This window comes from Melanotaenia boesemani, chromosome 6 (genome assembly GCF_017639745.1).
Source record: "Melanotaenia boesemani isolate fMelBoe1 chromosome 6, fMelBoe1.pri, whole genome shotgun sequence".
NCBI classification, from domain to species: Eukaryota; Metazoa; Chordata; class Actinopteri; order Atheriniformes; family Melanotaeniidae; genus Melanotaenia; species Melanotaenia boesemani.
In genome coordinates, this window is record NC_055687.1 from 16,019,794 (window position 1) to 16,041,440 (window position 21,647).

Sequence of the window (21,647 nt, forward strand, 5' to 3'; positions counted from 1 at the left end):
ACTGACCTGCTGACCTTTTTTTCATCTGTCAAGTTAGTTTTGTTTACGTCAGTCGAAAATAAGTGTGATGCATGCTCTCATTATTTGAAAAGGTTAACTTTATTAAAACATCTACAAAAATAGACAACACAATAAGCAACAACAACGTCAAGGTAGCAAGCACTCTACAGACACAAAAGACCCAAAATGTAACAGGAGTTTTCTATATATTAGAAAAGGAAACTGTAATTCTGTCCATAAAATATGTACAAACTGTAATGTTCAGATTCAGACACAAAGAGACAAAATCAGACATCAAGGAGAGTCTAAATACACAGTTTTTATATAAAAATGGGTTTAATTGAACTACAGTGTATCAAAAATGAGTCAAATGGCACAACCATACACAATCATTAAAATGTATTACTTTATGATCGTGATCTTAGGAGTGATTTACAGTACTATACAGTCAGTAAGGTAGAAACATTAATTCTACCGCAGTCAGCTTGATATACAAACACGGGTAAATACAGAGATTCATGTTGACTTTCACATGGAAGTCAGGAATCTCAGAATTCCCTGTTTCAGCAATCCTTGAATGCTTTAAAAATACAGTGATGCATTTGGGTGATCGGTTAGTAGTTAAGTGTCATCTCAACACACTTAAAAGTCTGAATGCTGTTACACATAAATGATTTCAGAATGCCATTCCATTTTATTAAAACAATATTTTACATCTGATGGTTTGGCAAAGCCGTGTTGAAGAGGGTTCTTAGATTGTGTCCTGCATCTGTGATACACTGTAATACTCCTAAACAAATATCTGAAAATGGTTGCAAGTGAAAAGTATCAGAATCCACCTCAACTGGAATCATCATTCAGGTCCATCATAGGGAAGTTTGATCACGGCCGGGGATATGCATGTAGGGTTTAAAGTGCAGATGGTGGTGGAATTTTACATCTATCCATTGTGACTGAGTCACAGCTAGATAAGGGGAGAAAATAAAAAGGAGAGAATTACCAAAACACCCAAACAGGCCCCGGTAAAGATGTCCCATCCACTGTCCTGACTGCCAGTACTGTGTCTTTGCTGGGAAAACTCTTTCAAGTTGTGGGTCACATCTCAGACACTGTGGACTCTCCTCTTCTGTGCTCCTTTTCTCAAGTTTGACAAGTTCATTTTGGTACATGGTTCGCAGCTGTTATCTCAAAGATGGAGTTAAGATGCTTCTTAGACTTTATAGTTAAGATGGGAGGTAGGTGGCTGATCGTAATCTTGATCTAATCACATTGTAGAAAATGGGCTGTTGTCTGGTCCGCATCAATTCACAGTTGTCCACGAAAACTGTGGATGTCTGTCACTATGTAAGAATATGGGGCTGAGATAAAATGAACAAATATGGTATGAAGTGTTGTTGTAGGTGGGGGTAATCTTATAGAACTGCAGTTTGTAGGCCATAACTACTAAGACAATCCCTGTGTGCCATTTCATCTCTGGACAACAGTTCTGTTCAAAGTTCACAGTGAATGTTCATTCACATGTTTGCCTGCATTCAGCATTTAATTAGCTGAATAAAGATCATAAAATTTCAAACCTGTTATTTCCTAACTGATCATGGTCATAGTAAACAAGAGTATTTTCTGTGATTAAGCTTTGTGTATCAATAACTCTACAGCACTGAATCACCTGTCACACAATCTCTCCTTGATTGTAAAGTGTCAGAAGTGAGAAAGTTCCTATGCAGACTGCACCCTCCACCAACCTCATTGAAATAGCTCACCGATACCTACCAAAAGCTGGGGTGAAGGTTTTGTCTGTGGGGTCTGAAGTGGAAATAAAACCGAACCAGCGGTGTCTCAGCCCCATCCTCCCCCAAAAAGTACAAAATACAAAAGGCAAGCAACCCACTCTCCCTGTGAGTGTACACTCCACCACACCTTCCCACTGCAGCAGAACGTATGAGCACACAAGCTATCTCTCCCCTTGTTCTTTGCCTCTGTCTCTTTACACCATGTTCATGGCATCCTCAGTAAGAAAGGAGTGGATGTAGGCGAACGATGGGCGGAGCTTGCAGTCTCTATTCCAGCAGCTCAGCATGAGCTCGTAGAGACCCTGAGGACACACAGCTGGCCTGCTGAGATACACCTGACAAAAAACAGACAGAAAGGTGTCTGGAGGTGGAGATTAGTTTGTAATCACAGAGTTTCTAAGAATTCTGATTTTAACTGTCTTTCATTCTTGAGTTGGAGTTTCAAACCCGACATACACATCAACACTGACTGAAATACAGCTGTTTGCACAAAACAAACATTGAAATTAAAAGTTGCTGAATAACCCTTAGTCCTGTCTCCTCGGTGCAGGGGTGACTGGAAAGAAAACTAAACTGGGATGACCTTAAAAGACCTTAATTTCTGTTAGTTAAGGTTTTGAACTGTAGGCAGCTGATTACAGGGTTGCTATTTATTAAAAAAACAAACTCTAATTTTTTAAACATTAATCACCTTGAAAGCAGTAATCCTGATTGCTACTCTAAATATATAAATAAATGTGAGGAACTTGCACCACTGGTCTGTCTTTCCTCCTTTTCAAATCAAATCTGCTACAAGTTTAAAAACCTTAAACCAATTTAAATTTGGAAGAAGACTTAAAAGAACAAATGTGAGATACTGTTTTGGAGAAAATTATGCAAAAAGCTTAATCATAAATCTCTGTACAAATAGCTCTGATATTTTCAACTTTTTCTGGTATTTGTGGAGGGATAAAAACAAAAACTAACTTTATAATGTGTTTACTTGTAGTGTAGTTTTTCTGTCTTGTCTCTGTGGCAAGAAGAAATTACTCATTTGAATTTAGGAATGGAGGTCAGATGGGTGGGCAGGCAGGTGTTAGGCAAACTGAGAAGCTGCTGGGTATTGTTTTTACTCTCCCTTCCTCCCCCCATTCTGTCTGCATTACATATATTATAAATCATTTCAGCAAATAATTCCCACTTTAAAAAAAGGCAACTAGAGGGCTTCTGGTTTAATGACATTGTACTGTGGAAGACACTTTGCTTTAGTAGAAACCATTATGCTGTGAAATCAAACAAAAGAACAAGTGAATGATTATCTAGAAAAGTGAGAGTGTATTATTAACTGAATAAACTGACAACTCAATAAATCATAGAAAAGAATAATTTGCATCATATGCAAAATTAAACTCTAAATGCCTTTCTTTTGTTACTTATTGAACATTTTTGGCATGGTTGAGATTTAAAATGAAATGAACAGAAAAATATTCACAATTCACACATCTGCAGAAGCGCTTGTACACAAAAACACCTCTTACCTGTCTGCCCTGGTCTCTAAAGAACTCCCCAGCGTTGTCGATGACTTGTTCATCTGTGAGGTTCGAATACGGCTGCTCCTGACAAACACTCAGCATCTCCCACAGAGTGACCCCAAATGCCCACACATCGCTGGCTGTGGTGAACTTACCCTGAGAATAAACACCAACAAACACTTACACTGTTGTTTCTCATCAAAGTTTCCATTAGAATCAAAATGATCTGCATCGTGATTAAGAGAGAAAGCAGAGTGCAGATGAGAAATGACACATTTGATGGGCTTCTATCACATTTGAGTGTGTCGATAATGGTGTTTTTAATGTTTGTATTTGCACAATTGTACCATTTGTGTCCTGGAGAGCACAGACTTGTTTTGTTAAAATTGCAAAACTAAAAAATTTGCAACCATCACATCCGTATCTTTATCTCCTTACCATGAGTATACACTCCCAGGCCATCCAGCGTATTGGCAGCACGGCTCTGCCCTGGATCCGGTAGTAATCTCCAGCATACAGGTTTCTGCTCATGCCAAAGTCAGCTATCTTGATGTGACGCTCACCACCTCGATCCTCTCCACTTTCATCCTTCTCACCTCCAACCAGACAGTTACGAGTGGCCAGATCCCGATGCACAAAGTTGAGAGAGGAGAGGAACTTCATTCCTGAGGCAATCTGGCTGGCCATGGAGATGAGAGCTGGGTAACTGAGAGATAAGATGACAAGCAAAAAAATTCAATAAAAATGTGACTATGAGAGTGTATTTTTTGCATCTCTGCATGTGCAGCTGTATGCATGTGTTACCTAATGGTTGGAGTATTGTGTGAAGGTCCAGTTTTGTCCAGCAAGACTCGGTGGGACAGATACTGATTCAAGTCTCCACACTCCATGTATTCAGTGACCATGCAGAGAGGATCACTGCTCACACACACTCCCAACAGCCGAATGATGTTCGGGTCCTTCAAGCGAGACAAGATCTTCACCTCTTTCAGGAAGTCGTTCCTACAAGAAAGTCATAAAAACATGAGAAGGTGATGACCAAAGATTAACACTTCTGGGTGTAAGAGAGGTAAAGAAGAAAATATGAAGATAAACAATCTGGCTTCCATCTCATGATTTTTGGTTACACATAAATATTTTTTATTTCTCCTTTATTTAACCCTATAAAAACTTAGTTGACCACTAAAAGCGCTTTATACTGTATGTCACATTCACCCACACACACCCCAATAGACGCATCAAGAGGCAATGCAGGTTTCAGTGTTTTGCCCAAGGACACTTAGGCATGTAGTCAGGGAAGCCTGGAATTGATCCACAACCTTCCAGTTGGAAGACTAATGCCTTCCTGAGCTACAGCTGCCCATCACAGGCAGACTAGAGGTATTCAATAATTTTCAATATTGAAGAGGAGGAACAATAAATGACGCGCTTGATACCAGTTCTGGATGAATTCAGACAGAGATTATTTATATATATGAAAAAACAACAGTGGTCCAGAAATCCAAAAATGGAGCCTTTGAGTTCTAGCAGACAAGTAGCTAGAAAACCAACCCACAGCATGTTCAGATAAACCAGTGTCATGGAGTCTTTCTGTCGAGATGATATGGCCCACTGTGTCAAATACTTTAGATTAATCAATGAAAAGAGCTGCACAATATTTCCTGCAGCCCAGTGCTTCAGTAATGGCATTCAAAACCTTAATAGCAGCAGTTGTTGTGCTGTTTTCTAAAACCAGATTGATGTCGACACAGAATACTGCTAGTGTCTAAAAATTCTCAATGACAAGCTTTTCAAGAACTTTTGCTAAAATACACTATTTAGAAATAAGCCTATAGTTACTAAACTGAGGGGTTCCAACCTTTCAAAAAAGGTAAAACAAATTCAGATTTTCGAGCAGTAGGAATGACATTATGAGAAGGTGTAAGATTAAAAATGTGTTAGTCGTCCTGCTATAAGGTGTTTTATGGTTATGGTTGTTAAGAGCTGATTTGTTAAGATTTAATAGCTTTAAAGCTCTATGAAAATTCATCATATCCAAAGGTATCCAAAGGAGTAAAACTAAATGAGAAGACAGTAGAGTTGATTTGGGTTGAACCCACTGTTCATTATGCTGTTTTGAGTTTACACGTAAAGATCCAGAAGTTGAGAAGTTGATGAAATAAAGTGTTCATTAAAACAGTTTAAAATATCTGATTTGTCAGTAAGAGTACAGGAATCTTTCATGATGCAGGCTGGCATTTCATTTGTAGTTTCAGTCACATATGAAGCTTTTATTTCTTTCCAGAACTGCTTGGGACCATTAAGGTTGGCAGTTGACTTCCCTCTCCCCAGCCACATTTGCCAGTTGAGAGATGTGGTCTCTCCAGCGTGTCCTGTGTCTTCCCAGGGGTCGCCTCCTAATGGGACGTGCCCAGAATAATTCACCAGGGAGGCGTCCAGGGGGCATCCTAACCAGATGCCCGAGTCACCTCATCTGGCTCCTCTCTGTGTGGAAGAGCCCCTCCCGGAGGACCGAGCTTCTCACCTTATCTCTAAGGGATGGCTCGGCCATCCTGTGGAGAAAACTCATTTTGGTCGCCATTTTGGTCACCTCATTCTTCCCGGAAGTACCACAGCTTGTGACGATAGGTGAGGGTAGGAACGTAGATCAACTAGAAAATGAAGAGTTTTGCCTTCTGGCTCAGCTTCATCTTTCCCTCATTCGTGAACAACTTCCCAAGATACTTCAACTCATCCACTTGGAGCAGGACCTCATTTCCGATCTTGAGAGGACACCCCCCTTTTCCGGCTGAGGACCACAGCCTCCGGTGCTGATTTTCATCCCAACTGCTTCACACTTAGCTGCACATTGTTCCAGCATGTGCTGGAGATCACGGCCTGATGAAGCCAACAGAACCACGTCATCTGCAGAAAGCAGAGAACCAGTTCCGAGGCCACCAAACCAGATCCCCTCAACACCTCAGCTGCACCAAGAAATTCTGTTCATAAAAATTATTAACAGAATTGGTGACAAAGGGCAGCCTTGGAGGAGTCCAACCCTCACTGAAAATGAATTTAACCTAATGCCGGCAACGAGGACCAAGCTCTAGCACTGGTTGTACAGGGACCAGACAGCTTGTACAAGGGGGTCAGGTACTCCATACTTCCAGAGCACCCCCCACAGGAGTCCTCGGGGGACATGGTTGAATGCCTTCTCCAAGTCCACAAAGCACATGTAGACTGGTTGGGCAAACCCATGCCCCCTCCAAGACCCTGAAGAGGATGTAGACTCTGGATCACAGAGCAAACAAACACAGAATGCAGCCATCTTGCATTTAGTGTGTAAATCCAACATCCAAAATGAGGTTGATTAATTCAATTAAGCATCAAAGCTTTGGTTTACTGCACTTTTAACTTCATTGATTTGTTTTGATGGTTAATATGTTTACCTGACTCGTTCTCACTAAGCACATAAACAGTCTTTTACAGACTGTAAGCTCACGAATGCCGACTTCCCCTGCCCTGAGCAAAGTACAAGAAAGCCAAAGTAAACAAGCAGCTGGAATAAAGAAAAACATCTTAAAAAACTAGATAACTCTCTTTTCTGCACAGCTGAGGAGTAAAAACAGATAAAAAATTTGAGTGTATTTGAAATCCACGGTCTGCTTCATCATTTAATAAAGATCTATTGATCATCTTCATCCAGAGCAAAGCAATCTCACATCTCTCCTGTTTTAATCTCTTCACACTGGCTCCCAGTATTCTTTTGAATAGATTTTATTAATTGCCTATAAGGACCTTCGGCATGGCCTCTCTGACCTCTTTGTGCTGTAGACATTATGTACTTTGAGGCAGAACTCTTCTGTGTGAAAATGAAAGGGACTAATCTATTGCAGTACTGACCCAGAGGCTCTGAAAAATCTGACAAAATCAGCAGAGCTGAGTCAATAACCGTCTTTTGGCCCGCTCAACACTGGAGAGATAGTGTTTCCATCTTCACCTGCACTGGGAGATTTTTTAAAAACTCAGAATTTTGTCTGATTTTCAGCTGGTGTGTGCGTTCGTGTTTATACATGTTGCATCAGGGCAGAACTCCACTGTGGACGCAGAGAGTAGCTACGACATTTCGTCATGTAAATCAAATAAATAAATAACATCAGACTGTTCAGTTTTTAATAAAAGGACACAGTATAACCCTGTTTTATAGGAAAGGGAACCTAAAATCACTTCTGCTGAGACTTGGCAGTGTATAGAAAACGAGATCAAAATAAATTAACATGACCTTCTAGTGGAGGTAGTGGGTCTTGTTGGGGTGTAGGGCAAACACTGCTTTAATTAGTCAAATAACTCATTGGAAAAAAGGAGCTAAAAGTTATATTCACACATTCCTTTTCTGTTTGACCAAAAGTCTAAAAGCCAAAGAACTGTGATGCTAAAATAACATTTCTATTAGTTTATTTAATGTTTAACAATAAGACTATTGCACTGTACAGAACAAAAAAAAAACATACAAGAGTGACATTTAAGAAGCTGGAATCTGAAAATGTGTGGTATTTTATCTTTCAACAGTTTTCCCTTGCAAATAACAAATAATCAATTCAGCTCTACTAAATCCTGTGATACTTCAGAAACAGCACCTTCAGCAGGAAGGCTGCCGTTGCGTGAGCATGTGAAAAAGTGTAAAAGAGGAGATTAAGCTGTAAAAACAGAAAGGAAAACTGTGAACCACACTGAAGCCAGAGTCCAGGCTGAGCTGCGTATGGTGTTACAAACCTGGCATTCTTGGAGGCGTCTGGGCGCAGTATCTTCACAGCTACCAGCAGAGGGCGACCTTTCCTCACATTAAATGGGAACTCCAAACTGGGAAGGTCCTGAGGGTTCTCTATTTCACACAGGTGCACCTTTTATTGAAAACACGCAGTTATTGTTAAAGAACAACCACCCTTTCATCCAAACAGGTTATCCATCATGTCAGTTCTCACCTCCCCAAACTGTCCCTCTCCCAACTTCTCTTTAAAGATGAGGGACTGGCGTGGCAGCTCCGGCAGCGGGGTGGCGTCGGCCCCAGGGCTTGAGGATGCCAAGGCAGGAACTGCGTAGGTATTGTTACCACTAACGCCTTGTAGACTTACAATGTCTGCCTCAGCATAGTGGGGGACGCTGGGAGGAAGAGGGGGAGACACGGGTGGAGACAGAGAAGGGTAAGGAGGGGAGCCGGGATAGGGAGGAGGCTCCTCCTGTGATGGGGGGAAACCTTTCTCCATGTCCAAGTCGAAACCACAAGCTGGAGAAAGGAGGAAGAGGCAGACAAGAGCAGGTGAAATGAGGAGACAACGGAGGAGAACTGAATAATAGAAAACAGCTTTCTATTGCTGTAAATCAGAATGAAAGGAAACAATCACATGATATAAAGTCAGACAACTCATTGTAAAGGGATAGTTTAGAATTTGGTGGAATTTTTTTTACTTTTTTTAAAGTTTGTGAACATAAACTGGAAGCTTCACATAGAAGATTACTGTAAATCCAATACAAAATAATAAATAATTAAAAGGATTTTTTTCCCATAGATTCAGCTCTTCTAAGCCACTTCAAGGCTGCCTCCTATTGTAGAAAAGCAGATGATGTACCTGTGCATTGCAGCCAGCACATTCATCTATTGAGGAGCTGAGATAATATGCAGAGAAACTGTCATCCAACAGAAATATTGAAACATACCACAGTTTGTCTGGATCCCTTTAATTTACATTTTCCTGCATGATTACACATTTGTTTATGTCTTTCCTATGTCCTTCTATGGTTTAACAAGTATCCCTTAGTCTCAGTGTGATATGTGATGGTGGGAAATGCTAAAATCAGATGACTGACTGTAAATACCTAAATGTCCCATAAATACCATTTTCCTTTGAGGAAATAAATAAGGACTTTTTTTTTTATATGCTTGAATGTCTATGCACATGCCAAATGCATATGAAATACACTGACATCAGCTAAAGGTTTGCTTGATATGTCTTACTGCAGGATGAGACAAAGAATAAAGGTTTTTTCATTAATTTAAAAAGGGGGGGGGGGGGGGTGTAGCTATTTTCAAAATGAATTAGACTCTACTGCAGAATTTGCTGATAAGTGGAAACACCTCTAAAAGATAACTACATTTTTACATTGAACACAAGATCCTCCCACGAGGTTCTGACAGCAAATGAGTCAAGGGCTTGTCGGGATTGTGGGATTTGAATAAGTTGTTTTACCATTGAAAAAATAATGGACACGATAAGAAATTATTCATCCAATATTAATCCAAGTACTGCCAATGAATAATAAAACTGTGTATTAAACAGTTAACTTTGCGGTCAACTTTAGTCAAGTTCTTCTAATCATTATGATAATCCTAAAAAATGAACAGTCATACTATTAAATTAAAAAGGGGCTCTGTGATGGACTTGCAACCTTTCCAGGGTGTACCCTGCCTCTGGCCTGAGGGCAGCTGGGATTGGCTTCTGCCCCACTGGGACTCTAGCCAATAAATGGATGGTTGGATAAATTAAAAAGGGACAATCATGTGGCAGCTTTGCGAAGTTGGACTGGTCACACAACTGCCTTAACCATGCACAGATGAGTGACAAATGAAAGGAAAATCAAAACAATGGCTGGTCCATAAATGGGCCTCAACATTGACTCTGCAGGTAACAGGAACTCAGCAGGAGAAATAGCACAACTCTTCAAAAGATATTCCCTCATTTGGTGTTTTGATGGCGGAGGAGGAGAGCACTGTCGACATGGGTCCAAAATCTCTTATTGTTGCAAAATGATGACAGCAATGGCCACAGTGAATGATTAACATCATGCTAATTAAATTATTCACTGACCCACTGCACCCTTTGAATTAGAGGACAGAGCAAACCCACAAGGACAAAAATGTTACTTCACAGGATAAAGGTAATTTTCTTTGAAAACCTCAAAAATATAACTTTTATCCTATGATGAAACCCCAGGGAGAGCATACGGTTTCAGGAGAAGCTAGGTGAATGGAGATGAGGAAATACTATTTATCAAAAGAATAACTTCTATATTTTTGATGTGGTTTATAGGTTCAGCTGTATTAGTTCTGGGATAATTTGACTGCTTTTTTCCCTTATAATTAGAAACTAATTAATGTAATGAAAGCAGTTATGTATTTACTGCAGTCTGGACACGTCCATCAGCAATTTGTGGTTATATTGGCTGACTTGCTCAGTATGTTTAGGATTAGGCAAAATAATCATGATCCTACAGGCATTTAGGAATTTAGCTAAACTAAGCAAAAAAGGTGGAGTGCGTGTCTTACTGTCTAAGTCTTCGAAAATCCCTGAGATTAAATATGGTAGACCCAAATCATATGAATAAAATTCCTCCCACAGCATTAGTTACCAGTGAGACTCAGATTTCTTTTAAATTTAAATTTCAACACCAAAGCAAATTTAATGCCAGGCCATCCACATTTCACCTGATACATTAAAATTTTAACTTTTTTGCTGCTTATCTGGTATGGACAGCTTATTATTATACTTAGAAAAACAAGCTAATCCTAGTTTAAAAATCTTTAATTCCCCTGGAGCCAAACTATTCCTTTACAGCCACAAATTAACTGTTGTGAGTGAATAAGAAAGACTAACAGTAGCTGCGTTTACATGGAGCACTTTTCATTAGATTGAACATCCAGTCAGAATAAAAATGTGTCACGAAACATGTCAGCTGATCCGAACATCCTAGCTTGGAAAGACTTTTAAATTTGACCGAGGGAGGATAAGAAGAAAAGAATATTTCTGTGGTGTATCTCCTTTTTGCGCATGCTTGAGCCACGTTGGAGTTACATGACGTAACGTACATTTTTTGTTAGAGACTGAAATAGTTAAGGATTATTGAGCATTATCACAGTCAAAAAGTTCAAAATAAAAAAAAACGAAAACTTCCTCCAAACTAGTAGGCACTGCACATGTCAAAAGTGTTGCTAACGTATTAAATCTGTACATCATGTAAATACAACTGATAAGATCACTATCTAGCGTCCTTGTAAACATGTCAGCTGGAATCTCTGATCTGATTAGATAGATAAAATATTTCTCCATGTAAACGTAGCTTATGTCAATAAAAGGTGGGATGATGAAGGTCAGACACATGCAACAGATTAGTCGTAAGAAGATTTATTTTGTGTTATACAACAGTGAATGCCCTTCTACTGCTCCAGCATTGGTGACAGATAGGCAGGTGAGCAGAGAGGCAAGAGATCCTTCTGACTTTGTTGGCCCAATTTGAGGTCTCTTACCCTGCGGCACATTGAGACTCTTTTCCTGAGTCTGGGTGGAGCTGGGGACGACTAGGACTCTGGAGCTTTTTCTGTGATCTGGTAGATGCAGGTGATTGACTGGGTTGTTTAACAGCAGGACTGGGAGGACACATACACACAAGCACGCACAAAGGGCGCATAAAATGAGGGGGCACACACACACAGACACCACAATATGGATCATTCAAAATCATAACACAAAACCGTATAACAATCATTAGCATGACACTGTTAGCATATTCATTTGATACAAAAGATGAAGGAGGGTTGTGATGGAACAGAGAGCACAAGACAGAACAGCATCACAAGAACAGGCAAGTTAACAAATTCAGACCACAACCAAAACATAAAATGCACTGGATCAAATGCTTGTTAACTCGTGTTATTTTAAACGTGCGTCGAGTAAAGACGGCATGCCGACCTCCTGTGGTATAAAGCAAGCAAAGAGAATGTCATTCCTTCTTTACTTCTCTCTTTCATCTCCCTCTTTCTTTTTTGTTCCCTTTTCTCAGAACAATAGATCATTTGTGCCCTCCGACACTGTATCTTCATGTAGGCTTTCTTCTTTACTGTGTTTGATTTGATTTACTTTTGTTTGTCGTGGTGAAACACATTGTTTTCCTGATACACACACCACAAAATGATTTCTTTGTAGTTCTCATCTATAAACAAGTTTGCAAAAGCACAAACAAAATAATCTGCACAAACCTCTTACATGAGTGTAGGGATTCAAATTTCATATGTATGGAAACTGGAATTGTGTCAAATGTCCGAATAATTTATTTCCCTGTCAAATGTGTGCAGCTGACTTCTCATCAGTCCATGTCACCACACATTTAGCATGTTTTACATTTAATCAACATGTTGTTTGTCAGGCTATTTGTGATCTGAATCAAGCTGCAAGGCTAAATGTGAAGTTTAACCACTCAGCCACAGCAGAAACACTGAATCAGCTGAGGTGCAGAGCATTTCTGGGTTTCTATGAGTGTTTATGATTTACCTGTGCTGTCTCTGTGATCTCTTGGCCTGAGCAGAGCGCTGGGCTCTTGATACTCTCCTTCTCCATCTCTGTCGTTGTCCCGGTCATCGGGAAAAGTGTGTATGCGTTGGTAGCGGCTGGAGTAGCTGTGTGTGTTGTTGATGACCACATTGTCTGAGGGCACAGACAGGTGAACTCGGAGTTCATCGCTGGACAGACTGCCCTGGGCCTGGGGTTGGGGATGGGATAGAGGCTTTCTCACTTACAGGTAATACAAAAAGACCATATGGATGTCTTGAGCAGATGTGTAATCAAACTGAAGAGACTCTGATTTTTGAATGATTAGCAGCAAATGTAAAATAATTCACATCCAGATGGGGATTCAGCATTGTACACTTCTCTGGGAGGGGGATAAAAAAACTAGAAAAACTTTGTCAATCTGGACCAACCTTGCCTAGGATCTTCTTCCAGTATTGCCTCCAAAGAATGACAGCAATCACCGCCAGCAGGAGTAGGATGATGCCCACCAGGCAGCCAATCAGAATAGCTGTGTCACTGCTGTCATCTTTGGCTACGGGAAGCCCTGCCCTCGGAGTAACTGCAGAAAATTCTCGCTCTAAAGAGGGCAAACAGAGGATGAAAGGTTAAGTGTGAGCATATATGCATGAGTGCCTGGAACCAGATATTTGTGTGCATACAGTTGCAAGAAAAAGTGACCCTTTCAGAAATATAAAGGTCCACAACTTGGTTACTCATAAAACATGATCTAATCTTAATGAAAGTACCATTTGATTAAGATGTAAATCAAACAAAATTAAATTTTTGTACTTTTCATGTCTTCACTGAACTCATTGATCAATCATTTGCTGTGCAGGCTGGAGAACTCTTAAATTTAGCTCATTCAACAGCAAAAGCCTCCATCAGACCTTTTCTACAGCTGCTTGTATGAGAAGGAAATTTAGACAATTCTTCTTTAAAGACAGGTTTCACTTCATCAATATTTCCTCTTTAGGAGCATCATGTAAAATGGGCTAAAGTAATTATTCTGACTTCAAAGTTTAAAGATAAAATGATACTTTTATCTTCAAATGTTTGCTTTTTCATTTACTTGTTTGTTTTCTCAGATTGTCTAGATGCAGCACGTCATGGAGATCAGCAAAAACACAATGCTCCTTTCACTATGAGGCTTTGGTATTGGCATACATACCTTCTTCCCCCTTCAACATTATGATATTGAATAAAAATAAAAACTTTGCAATGTGAAGTACACATGAGGCATGCTGAGTATGTTGAAAGCAGTAAGTGGCTTTATGGTGCCTTCCATTAATACTGCTCATATTCATTTTCTACCATTGTAGAAACCTTTTAAATTTGTCCTGTTGGGTTTTTAATTGTAAATTTTGCACGACATTCCTTGCTGGGGAAGAATAGTAGAAGTACTGACTTACCTCCAGCTTTGTGCATTCTAATAAAGCTTTTTCTTAGTCCCTCTGAAGGTTGTTCAACATCAACTAATCTTGTTAATAAACATACACTACCCACACTAAAATTTCCTATTATGTCTTATAACCCATTAGAGGTGTGTTGCAGTGAAATTCTATGCAGGCATAGAATTGTATTTTATGGTGTGTGGGACATTTCTGGGCTACAGAGTTTGGGCAAGAGAGTGTGTTGACATCAGCAAGTAACTGCACTGCACAGCACTAACTGCACCATTAACTTGCCACAAAGAAAATGGAGACAGGAAGGAAGGACCAAGTTGCAAAAAAATGAGCTAACAGTGATTGATTAGTTTGACTTTGACTGGAACAATTCCCTTAAAGAAGCTTCTGTAGAAATTGATTGCACAGAGGTTAAATATATTTTTCCAACCTTCACTGTAAATAGTTACTTAATGTGCTCAACAAAAGCTTAAGAGGCACAGCTGTTGGCAAGTTATGTTAGTGTGGTTTGCTTCTGTAGAACAGGGACCAAGTCAAAGATTAAAACACATCCAGTTAAATCAAGTTAAACTGTAAAGTTTGTAGGCTTTTTTGTGTGATTTATTTTCCTTCTTTTTCAAAGAGGGTTCACAAACTGTAGACAACTCTGTAATGCTAGGACCTGTGTGGGTGTGTAACCATATGTTGGTGTAGGTTAATGCACTGTTCGGCCATTAGCTCTTTCTGAGCAGTCACGCACTACACAGCTTCATGGCGTCACTCATCTGACAGTTTTTTTTTTTTTTTTGTTTGAGTTTGCATTTTGTATGCAACATACCCCCAGAGCCTGCTGCTTTGGGAACAATATGTCAATGTGGTTTTGCTTCTCAGCAGCTTTGTAGTTAAGTATTAATCAAAATCATCCAGCTTTTTTTCCTCCTTTGAAAGTCAAATGTGGCATGTTATTTGCATGAGGGATGAAAGGCTTTCCTTAGTACAGCTTAGTGTAAACTCTGCTTATAAACAAAACTCTTGAAGCCATTTTTACAGAATAAATGACAATTTGGAGAATATAAAAAAGCGTAACTAAAAGAGCATGCATCCTAAACATGTTATAACAACGTGCATGTCCACATAAACCCATGTCAACATACACACCCGCACCGACATCCATACATATGTTTACATGTACCAGTGGCTGTTTTATACATTATATTGTCAGAACAGAACACAAACCCTTGATTTCCCCCTCTGTGTCACTTTAACACCATGCGGGTAATAAATAAACACAAAGCCATCCAACCACATCCAGTCACAAGTACAAAGCAGTAGACATGCCACAGAAAACCATTTCCAGCTTTTTTTTTTTTTTAAAGCCTGTTATTGTTTAGTTGTGTAGGCCAGCTCCCCAACAAAACATGCAGTTTGTGAGACCACAGGAAGCCAAGTTGTTATTCAACATAAATATAATTTACTACAGCTTTGTTAGTGTTTTTTTTCCCTCGAGCTGTTTATCATCAAACTCCGGGGACAGAGCTCAGTGCCAAAGCTGGCCCCTGCCATCCCTGCTTTGTTATACTTCACACTCTCTGCTGAGCATGAGGACAGTTTTAAGATACTGGAGAGAGGCCAGAGAGGATGAGCCTAGCTCCCCTTCCTCAGTTCACCCTCTCAGTCTTCTTGTTTTTTTTTCTCTCACCTGACAGTGTCCAGTTATCAGATGTATCCGTCATGTAGGTGGTGGTAGAGGGGGGTTCTGGAGGAATGAGGGATGGACACAGGAGGAATGTGTAAGAAGAGAGGTGATGAAGACTCAGGAGAGTGATGAGGAGAGAAAATCATGGAAAGAACAATTCTGGCTCAGCAAGATTTTCATAGCTCTAAGCAAAAATCTCTAAACGCTCATGCTGAGTTTTAAAAAGCTGGACTGTGATTAAAAAAAAAAAAAAAAAAATCCTTGAGAAATTGACCTTTTACTTCTTAGCAAGATTTCTTTAAATGCAGTGAAATCTGCAGCACTGACTAAAGTTCAGGCAAAGATAGAACCTAATTAAATGTTCAACATTGTCAGTGCTGGTACCGCTTCAGATAGACGGCACAGACAACTGGAGATAAAGAGATGGGCACAGAGACAAAGGCTGACGATGGAGACATGTAATGAGAGCCCTAACAGTAAGGAAATGGCAGCTAGAGAGATGCCATCAAAGAGAATATATTGTAGAGTGATAAGCAGGAGGATAAAGAGGAAAGGGATGAGTGGGACTCACCAGATGACCTGGTGGTGGTGTTTGAGGAGCCATGACTCAATGTGGAACCAGAGGTGTTGACTTCAACAGGAGGAAAGGAACTGGTGTCAGGAAACTTGGGAGGCTTATGAGGAAATGAATCAGCATTTGTGTCATCCTCTTCAAACGGTTCTGGACAAGAAAAAAGAGAGAAAAGGAAGAAAATTTAATGAAAGCCTTTTTTTAAACTTTAGGGGATTTTTATACAACATGTTTATAGGAGATGGAAAACAGTCATTGTGGTGGTAAATAGTTGTGCTTGCAGGCAAAAGTCAAATTGTATTGTTTTTTTCAAGAAATGTTGCATTCCTTGCTAAAACAGGTGTACAGTGTTAACACACAAACTTAAGTTAAACAGCTAATTTTGCTGTTCTGACACCTCTAGTAGCTTATATGTGGATATATGTTAATGAAGGAGGCTGGACTGATGAGCAGAAAGCAGACAGCATCACTGAGCATGAAGCTCACATAGATGTTTAATGTAGTTTTAATAAGCACCAAACATTAAAAGGACTGTCCAAACGTTTTAAGCCACCTCTTGAATGCTTACTAGCATGACAATGAGAAACAAGTGCAGCAACTGAATGAAATGTGCAACGATAATTGGAAAGACTATAGATTAGGTAAAAACAGACGTTGTATAATTCTGATTAGCTCAATGTTTCCTGTGACCACCTTTGTTATTCATCACAGTCTTAACCCTTTCAGACAGGTTTTCTTGCTATGTCTTTACAGGAATATTTCTCCAGGTTTCTAGAAGCTTTTCTTTTTTTGGATATTGCTGCCTTTTATTTCATTCTCCTACTCTGCTTCAAAGCTGCCCTGGATTCATCACGCTATGAGATCTGTTGCCACTGATTTTCAGTCTAGTTCTTGTGTCATTTGACATAATTTAACATTTTCTCCCTTCCCTCAGAAGGGCCTCTTGACAGCCAACCTTCCAAGGAGACCTTTTCAGTGAGCAGTAAATAGATCAGCTGAAAGTTCAGATGCATCTCTCAGGTCCTGTGTCAGGTCATTGCTGTATCTTTACAAATTCTTATATTTGTACAATTCTTGTCTGCTGTAGACAAGAAGTGTCAAAAACCAATGTCCTCCACTTGTCCAGTTTCCTCAAATGCTCTAAGGACAAACTGCACACTGGGGCAAAATATGCAGCTAACAAGTCTTTATGAATTACCTGTTGGTTTAAATTGACTATTTTGTGTCTGTCAAACTATGTTAGCTTTGGCATTTTTTAAAGATCCAAATCAAAAATTGAAACAAATCATGAGTCATTGTGACAGGCTGCTACTAACAAAATGCCTAAATATACAAGTAAAAGTAGTTCTTTGCTAATAATAATAATTATTAGAATCATTTTTAATTTATAAAGTGCTTTCCATTAAAGTATTAGACAACAAAAAGGGATAAAACACCAAAACATTACAAAATCAGAAAAATTGTTTAATTCAAGTTGTTGGTAACATGGCGACACAACGCTACTTTATCCCTTGAGATTGCTGCCCTTTTTATGTATGAATCATTTCTAAATCAGTCTTATGTAGCTTAACAAACAAAAAACACATTCCTTTGAAAAAAGTCAGGTACAAGGACAAAACTTTAAATGAGTTTAAAAGAAGTAAATGTGCAAATAAAAACTTTGAAAGACCTTCATAATTCCTGCAAAACTGTTAAAGATGTAACAACATAACAAATTTTAACTCCTTGACAGCAAAATATAAAGAAATGAGGGGTGAACCTGCACCTTTGTACAGTGAGGTCTACTGATTCCTGCTATGAGAGATCTGAACAGGAATGGAAGATGAGAGGAGCATCTGAAGCTAAAATTACCTCTGTGCCTATCCTGATGATTTTAGGCCACTGGACAGGCAGCCATGTTTATGCAACAGCCCCAAAAAAGAAATGTAGCCCCCCCTTAAAAAGTCACACGCTCTAATACTTTATTTGATCTCCTTTAACTTTAATTACTGCACACATTTCTTGAGGCATTGTTTCAATAAGTTACTGCAGTGTTACAAGATTCATTCCATCCAGCGCTGCATTAACCTTTCATCAAGATCTTGTATCGATGATGTGTGAAAATGATGTCTCATGCTTCCTGAACCACTCTTTCACAATTTGGGCCTGATGAATCCTGGCATTGTTATCTTTGAATATGTCTGTGCCATCAGGGAAGAAAAAAATCCATTGATGGAATAACCTGCTCATTCAGTATATTCAGGTAGTGACTATTCCTCCTCATTCTTTGGGGACATAATGTTGCTGAACCTAGGCCTGACCAACTGCAGCAACCCCAGATCATAAGCTTCCTTGTACAGTAGGTACTAGGCATGATGGCTGCATCACTTAATCTGCCTCTCTTTTTACCCTGTAGCTCCCATCACTCTGAAACAGGGTAAATTAGGACTCATCAGACCTTATGACCTTCTTCCATTACTCTATTGTCCAATCTTTCCAATCTGCCAATTTGCGCCACAGCAAATTGAAGTCTTTTTCTGATTTGTGGTTTTCTTGTGGCTGCACAGCTATTCAGTCCCAGTCCCTTGAGTTACGTTTGTGTTGTGCTTGTGGAAATGTTCTTACTTTCACTGTTAAACACAGCCCTGAGTTCTACTGTTGTTTTTCTTCAATTTGATTTCACCAAACATTTAAGTGATCCCCAATCACCAATAAGACTAATCAGGATTTTTTTAGACAACATTTCTTCCTGGAAGACGATGGTTCCCCACCATCCTTCTAGTTTTTAATAATGTATTGGAAAGTTCTTAAGCCAATTTTAGTAGTTTCTGCAACCTCCTTAGATGTTTTCTCTTTTTGATACATGGTCAGACTATCATCTATGCCACAAACATGAGACGCGTCTTTCTACATGGTTGTTTAAGGAATGAGAAGCTACTCATTGCATCAGTTGGGAATAAATAACTTGTTACCAGCTGAAAAATAACCACCCATGCAGCAATTATCCAATAGGAGACTCATACCTATTTGGTTGGTTAAATAAATGGCAACTTTCTTTTTCATGGCCAGGCAAACATCCAGCTGGATGATTTTGGTAGTTTAGTTACTATTATTATTAACAATACTAATACTAATCTAATACTAAACAAGATAAAACCTAAAAATCATTGCATTTATTGCTTAAGTTATTCCATAAATCAGCCCCATGGATTGTAAGGGTATGAAGTTGTGTATTTGTTCTTACTGGTTGTTTTTTAAATATAAACAATACTTGTAGAGTGTATTTACTCTTTCTCTCACCTGAAACAAGCCCTGGATGTTGTCTGGTACCTTTTGATTAATAACACTGTGCATGAATTGTGCTATTTTTAAAGTCCACTAGATCTTTAAATTTAAGTGCTTTCAGTTTAATGAGGAGTTGGTTGGTTGTCTGAACTCTGCATTACATAAAATTCTTATTGCTATTTTTTTGATGATATTAGATTTGTGCTTGTTTTCTATGTGTTCCCCCAGTAGGCCATGGATGGGAGGATGAAGGGGCAGTGCAAGGTGAATAGAGAAACTTGGTTGATGAGGTTTTTGGCTCATTGATTTAGAAACTTTTAACTTGATATAATTTACATGTGATTTCCAGTTTAGTTTGTTGTCTATTATTCTCCAAGAGTTTTTATTTCAGTTACTCTTTCGATTTCAATTTTATTTATCGTGAGTTTTTTGTCTGTATCAATTTGACAATTGACAAAATCCATTAATTTAGTTTTATTTAAATTGAATGTTAGTTTATTATCATCAAACCATCTCTTCAACATTGTCACTTCCCTTTTGACAGTATCCAGTAGCTGCTGCAGGTTCTCTCCACAACAAAATAAATTCTTATAATCTGAAAACAGTATAGTTTTCAGGTTTGTTGTTAATTCACTGATGTATGTACAGATTTGATAGTGTTTTTGTAGCATGATCTCCAGTTTGTAGCCACTGTAATAACTTTGTACAAGCAACAGACACCAAATAAGTGTGCTGGTGCAACAGTTCTTGTGTGTCGTTCATTATCTGACTAACGACGAGTCCACCAACCAGACGAGTCGGATCACTGCTGGGTCAAGTCATTTCAGGTACCTGGGATTGGTGTGATTACACAGCGCCTCTCTGATTCTTATCACACCAGAACTGAGACAGAGGACAGTTTAATTATTCAGTTATCTCAACTGAAGAGCAGAGCTGCCTCCATCTAACTGCCAATCAGATAGCTTTAAATCACATCTTCAGATGTTTTTGCTACTCAAGTCTGGTTCAGTCCAGGAACAAAAAGATAGGGGGACAGATTGTGATGAACTTTAAAATTAATTGTTCATTTCATGGTTATTTATTTGTAAGCTGGCATCTTTAATTGCAGCTTTTCTGGGTAAACATACTTTTTCTACTTGTGTATTTATCAGATCAATTGAAAGACCACAGTCAGGACAAAAATAACTTATAATGAACGTGACTTTGTCACATCTGAAAACAAATTTAACCCAACAGGTCTGTTTTACGTCATTTTCCCTTTTAAAATGTGAAGCATGCTGATGGCTGTGCTGTGAATTTAAGTTCAATCTTTTACATACATGGCATTTGCAACCCTGGTCTAAATTATTATCAAATCCAAGTTATAAATAGAGCTTTATGGAATCTTAAGATAGTTTCTGAGGTGTATGTAGTGTAAGTGCAAAGTCCAAATGAAAATATAACAGCCTGACTAAGACACACAATTTCTAAGATGAAAGAACTGACCACTTCAATTCTGTTTCCTACCAGAGAGGAAGGATATTTCGCTGATGAGCAGCCAGTGGTCTGCAAAGTAGAATTTGCAGCGGAGGATCTGAGCGAGCCGGCCACCGAGTGGGAGAGAAATGGGTCGCGAGGAAGGGTCCTTAATATCCTCAAGAGGCACCGGTAGGCCAAGCACAGGAGACCAGGGCTGGAGGAGGCCAGGTTTAAAAAGACACTCCACTTTGCTGAAGACGCGCACACCCTGTGTGTGGCGGTTGTTACTGTGCACCTGTGAGGAGACAAGTGTGAATGCAGAGAAAAGAACAAGGAACAGAGATTGGATCAGTTAGAAAATCCAATACCGATCCACATGAATTCACTCAAATACCCTCGAATACCTAGAAAACTCAGGGCTCTCTATTATTTGCTTTTCGTGGAATGGCAGGAAAGGATTAAATTAACATGCAAAATTAATGGCACATTTTCTTCCCGTTAAGCTATAATTGCTTTGGCACAACTTAGCAGGACTGCAATTGAAGAGACTCAGTGCACAAGGAAGAGTGGCAGTAAGAGAGAAAACGTGCCTGCTAGGAGGCTGATAGAAGAGAGTACAGGATATAATACATATTTTCTGTTTTAACAAGAAAATAAT

General features: G+C 39.2%; 1 protein-coding gene across 4 annotated transcripts in view; it reads right to left on the reverse strand.

Annotated features, from left to right (window-relative positions):
* Positions 1–87: 87 nt before the first annotated feature.
* The window catches only part of ddr1 (discoidin domain receptor tyrosine kinase 1), a 53,106-nt gene continuing 31,546 nt past the window's right edge, over positions 88–21,647 (reverse strand). For 2 of the 4 annotated variants that reach the window (XM_041987300.1, XM_041987301.1), the window contains exons 9-20: positions 21,038–21,284; positions 16,268–16,417; positions 15,700–15,756; positions 13,029–13,195; positions 12,601–12,808; positions 11,580–11,699; positions 8,263–8,564; positions 8,054–8,181; positions 4,106–4,303; positions 3,740–4,007; positions 3,308–3,457; positions 88–2,125 (exon numbers count right to left, since the gene is read on the reverse strand). In XM_041987300.1, the coding sequence (XP_041843234.1) occupies positions 1,985–2,125; positions 3,308–3,457; positions 3,740–4,007; positions 4,106–4,303; positions 8,054–8,181; positions 8,263–8,564; positions 11,580–11,699; positions 12,601–12,808; positions 13,029–13,195; positions 15,700–15,756; positions 16,268–16,417; positions 21,038–21,284 (2,136 nt within the window). In that variant the 3' untranslated portion in view covers positions 88–1,984. The remainder of the gene's footprint in view (positions 2,126–3,307; positions 3,458–3,739; positions 4,008–4,105; positions 4,304–8,053; positions 8,182–8,262; positions 8,565–11,579; positions 11,700–12,600; positions 12,809–13,028; positions 13,196–15,699; positions 15,757–16,267; positions 16,418–21,037; positions 21,285–21,647) is intronic. The other 2 variants (XM_041987302.1, XM_041987303.1) reach the window with 2 other exon arrangements.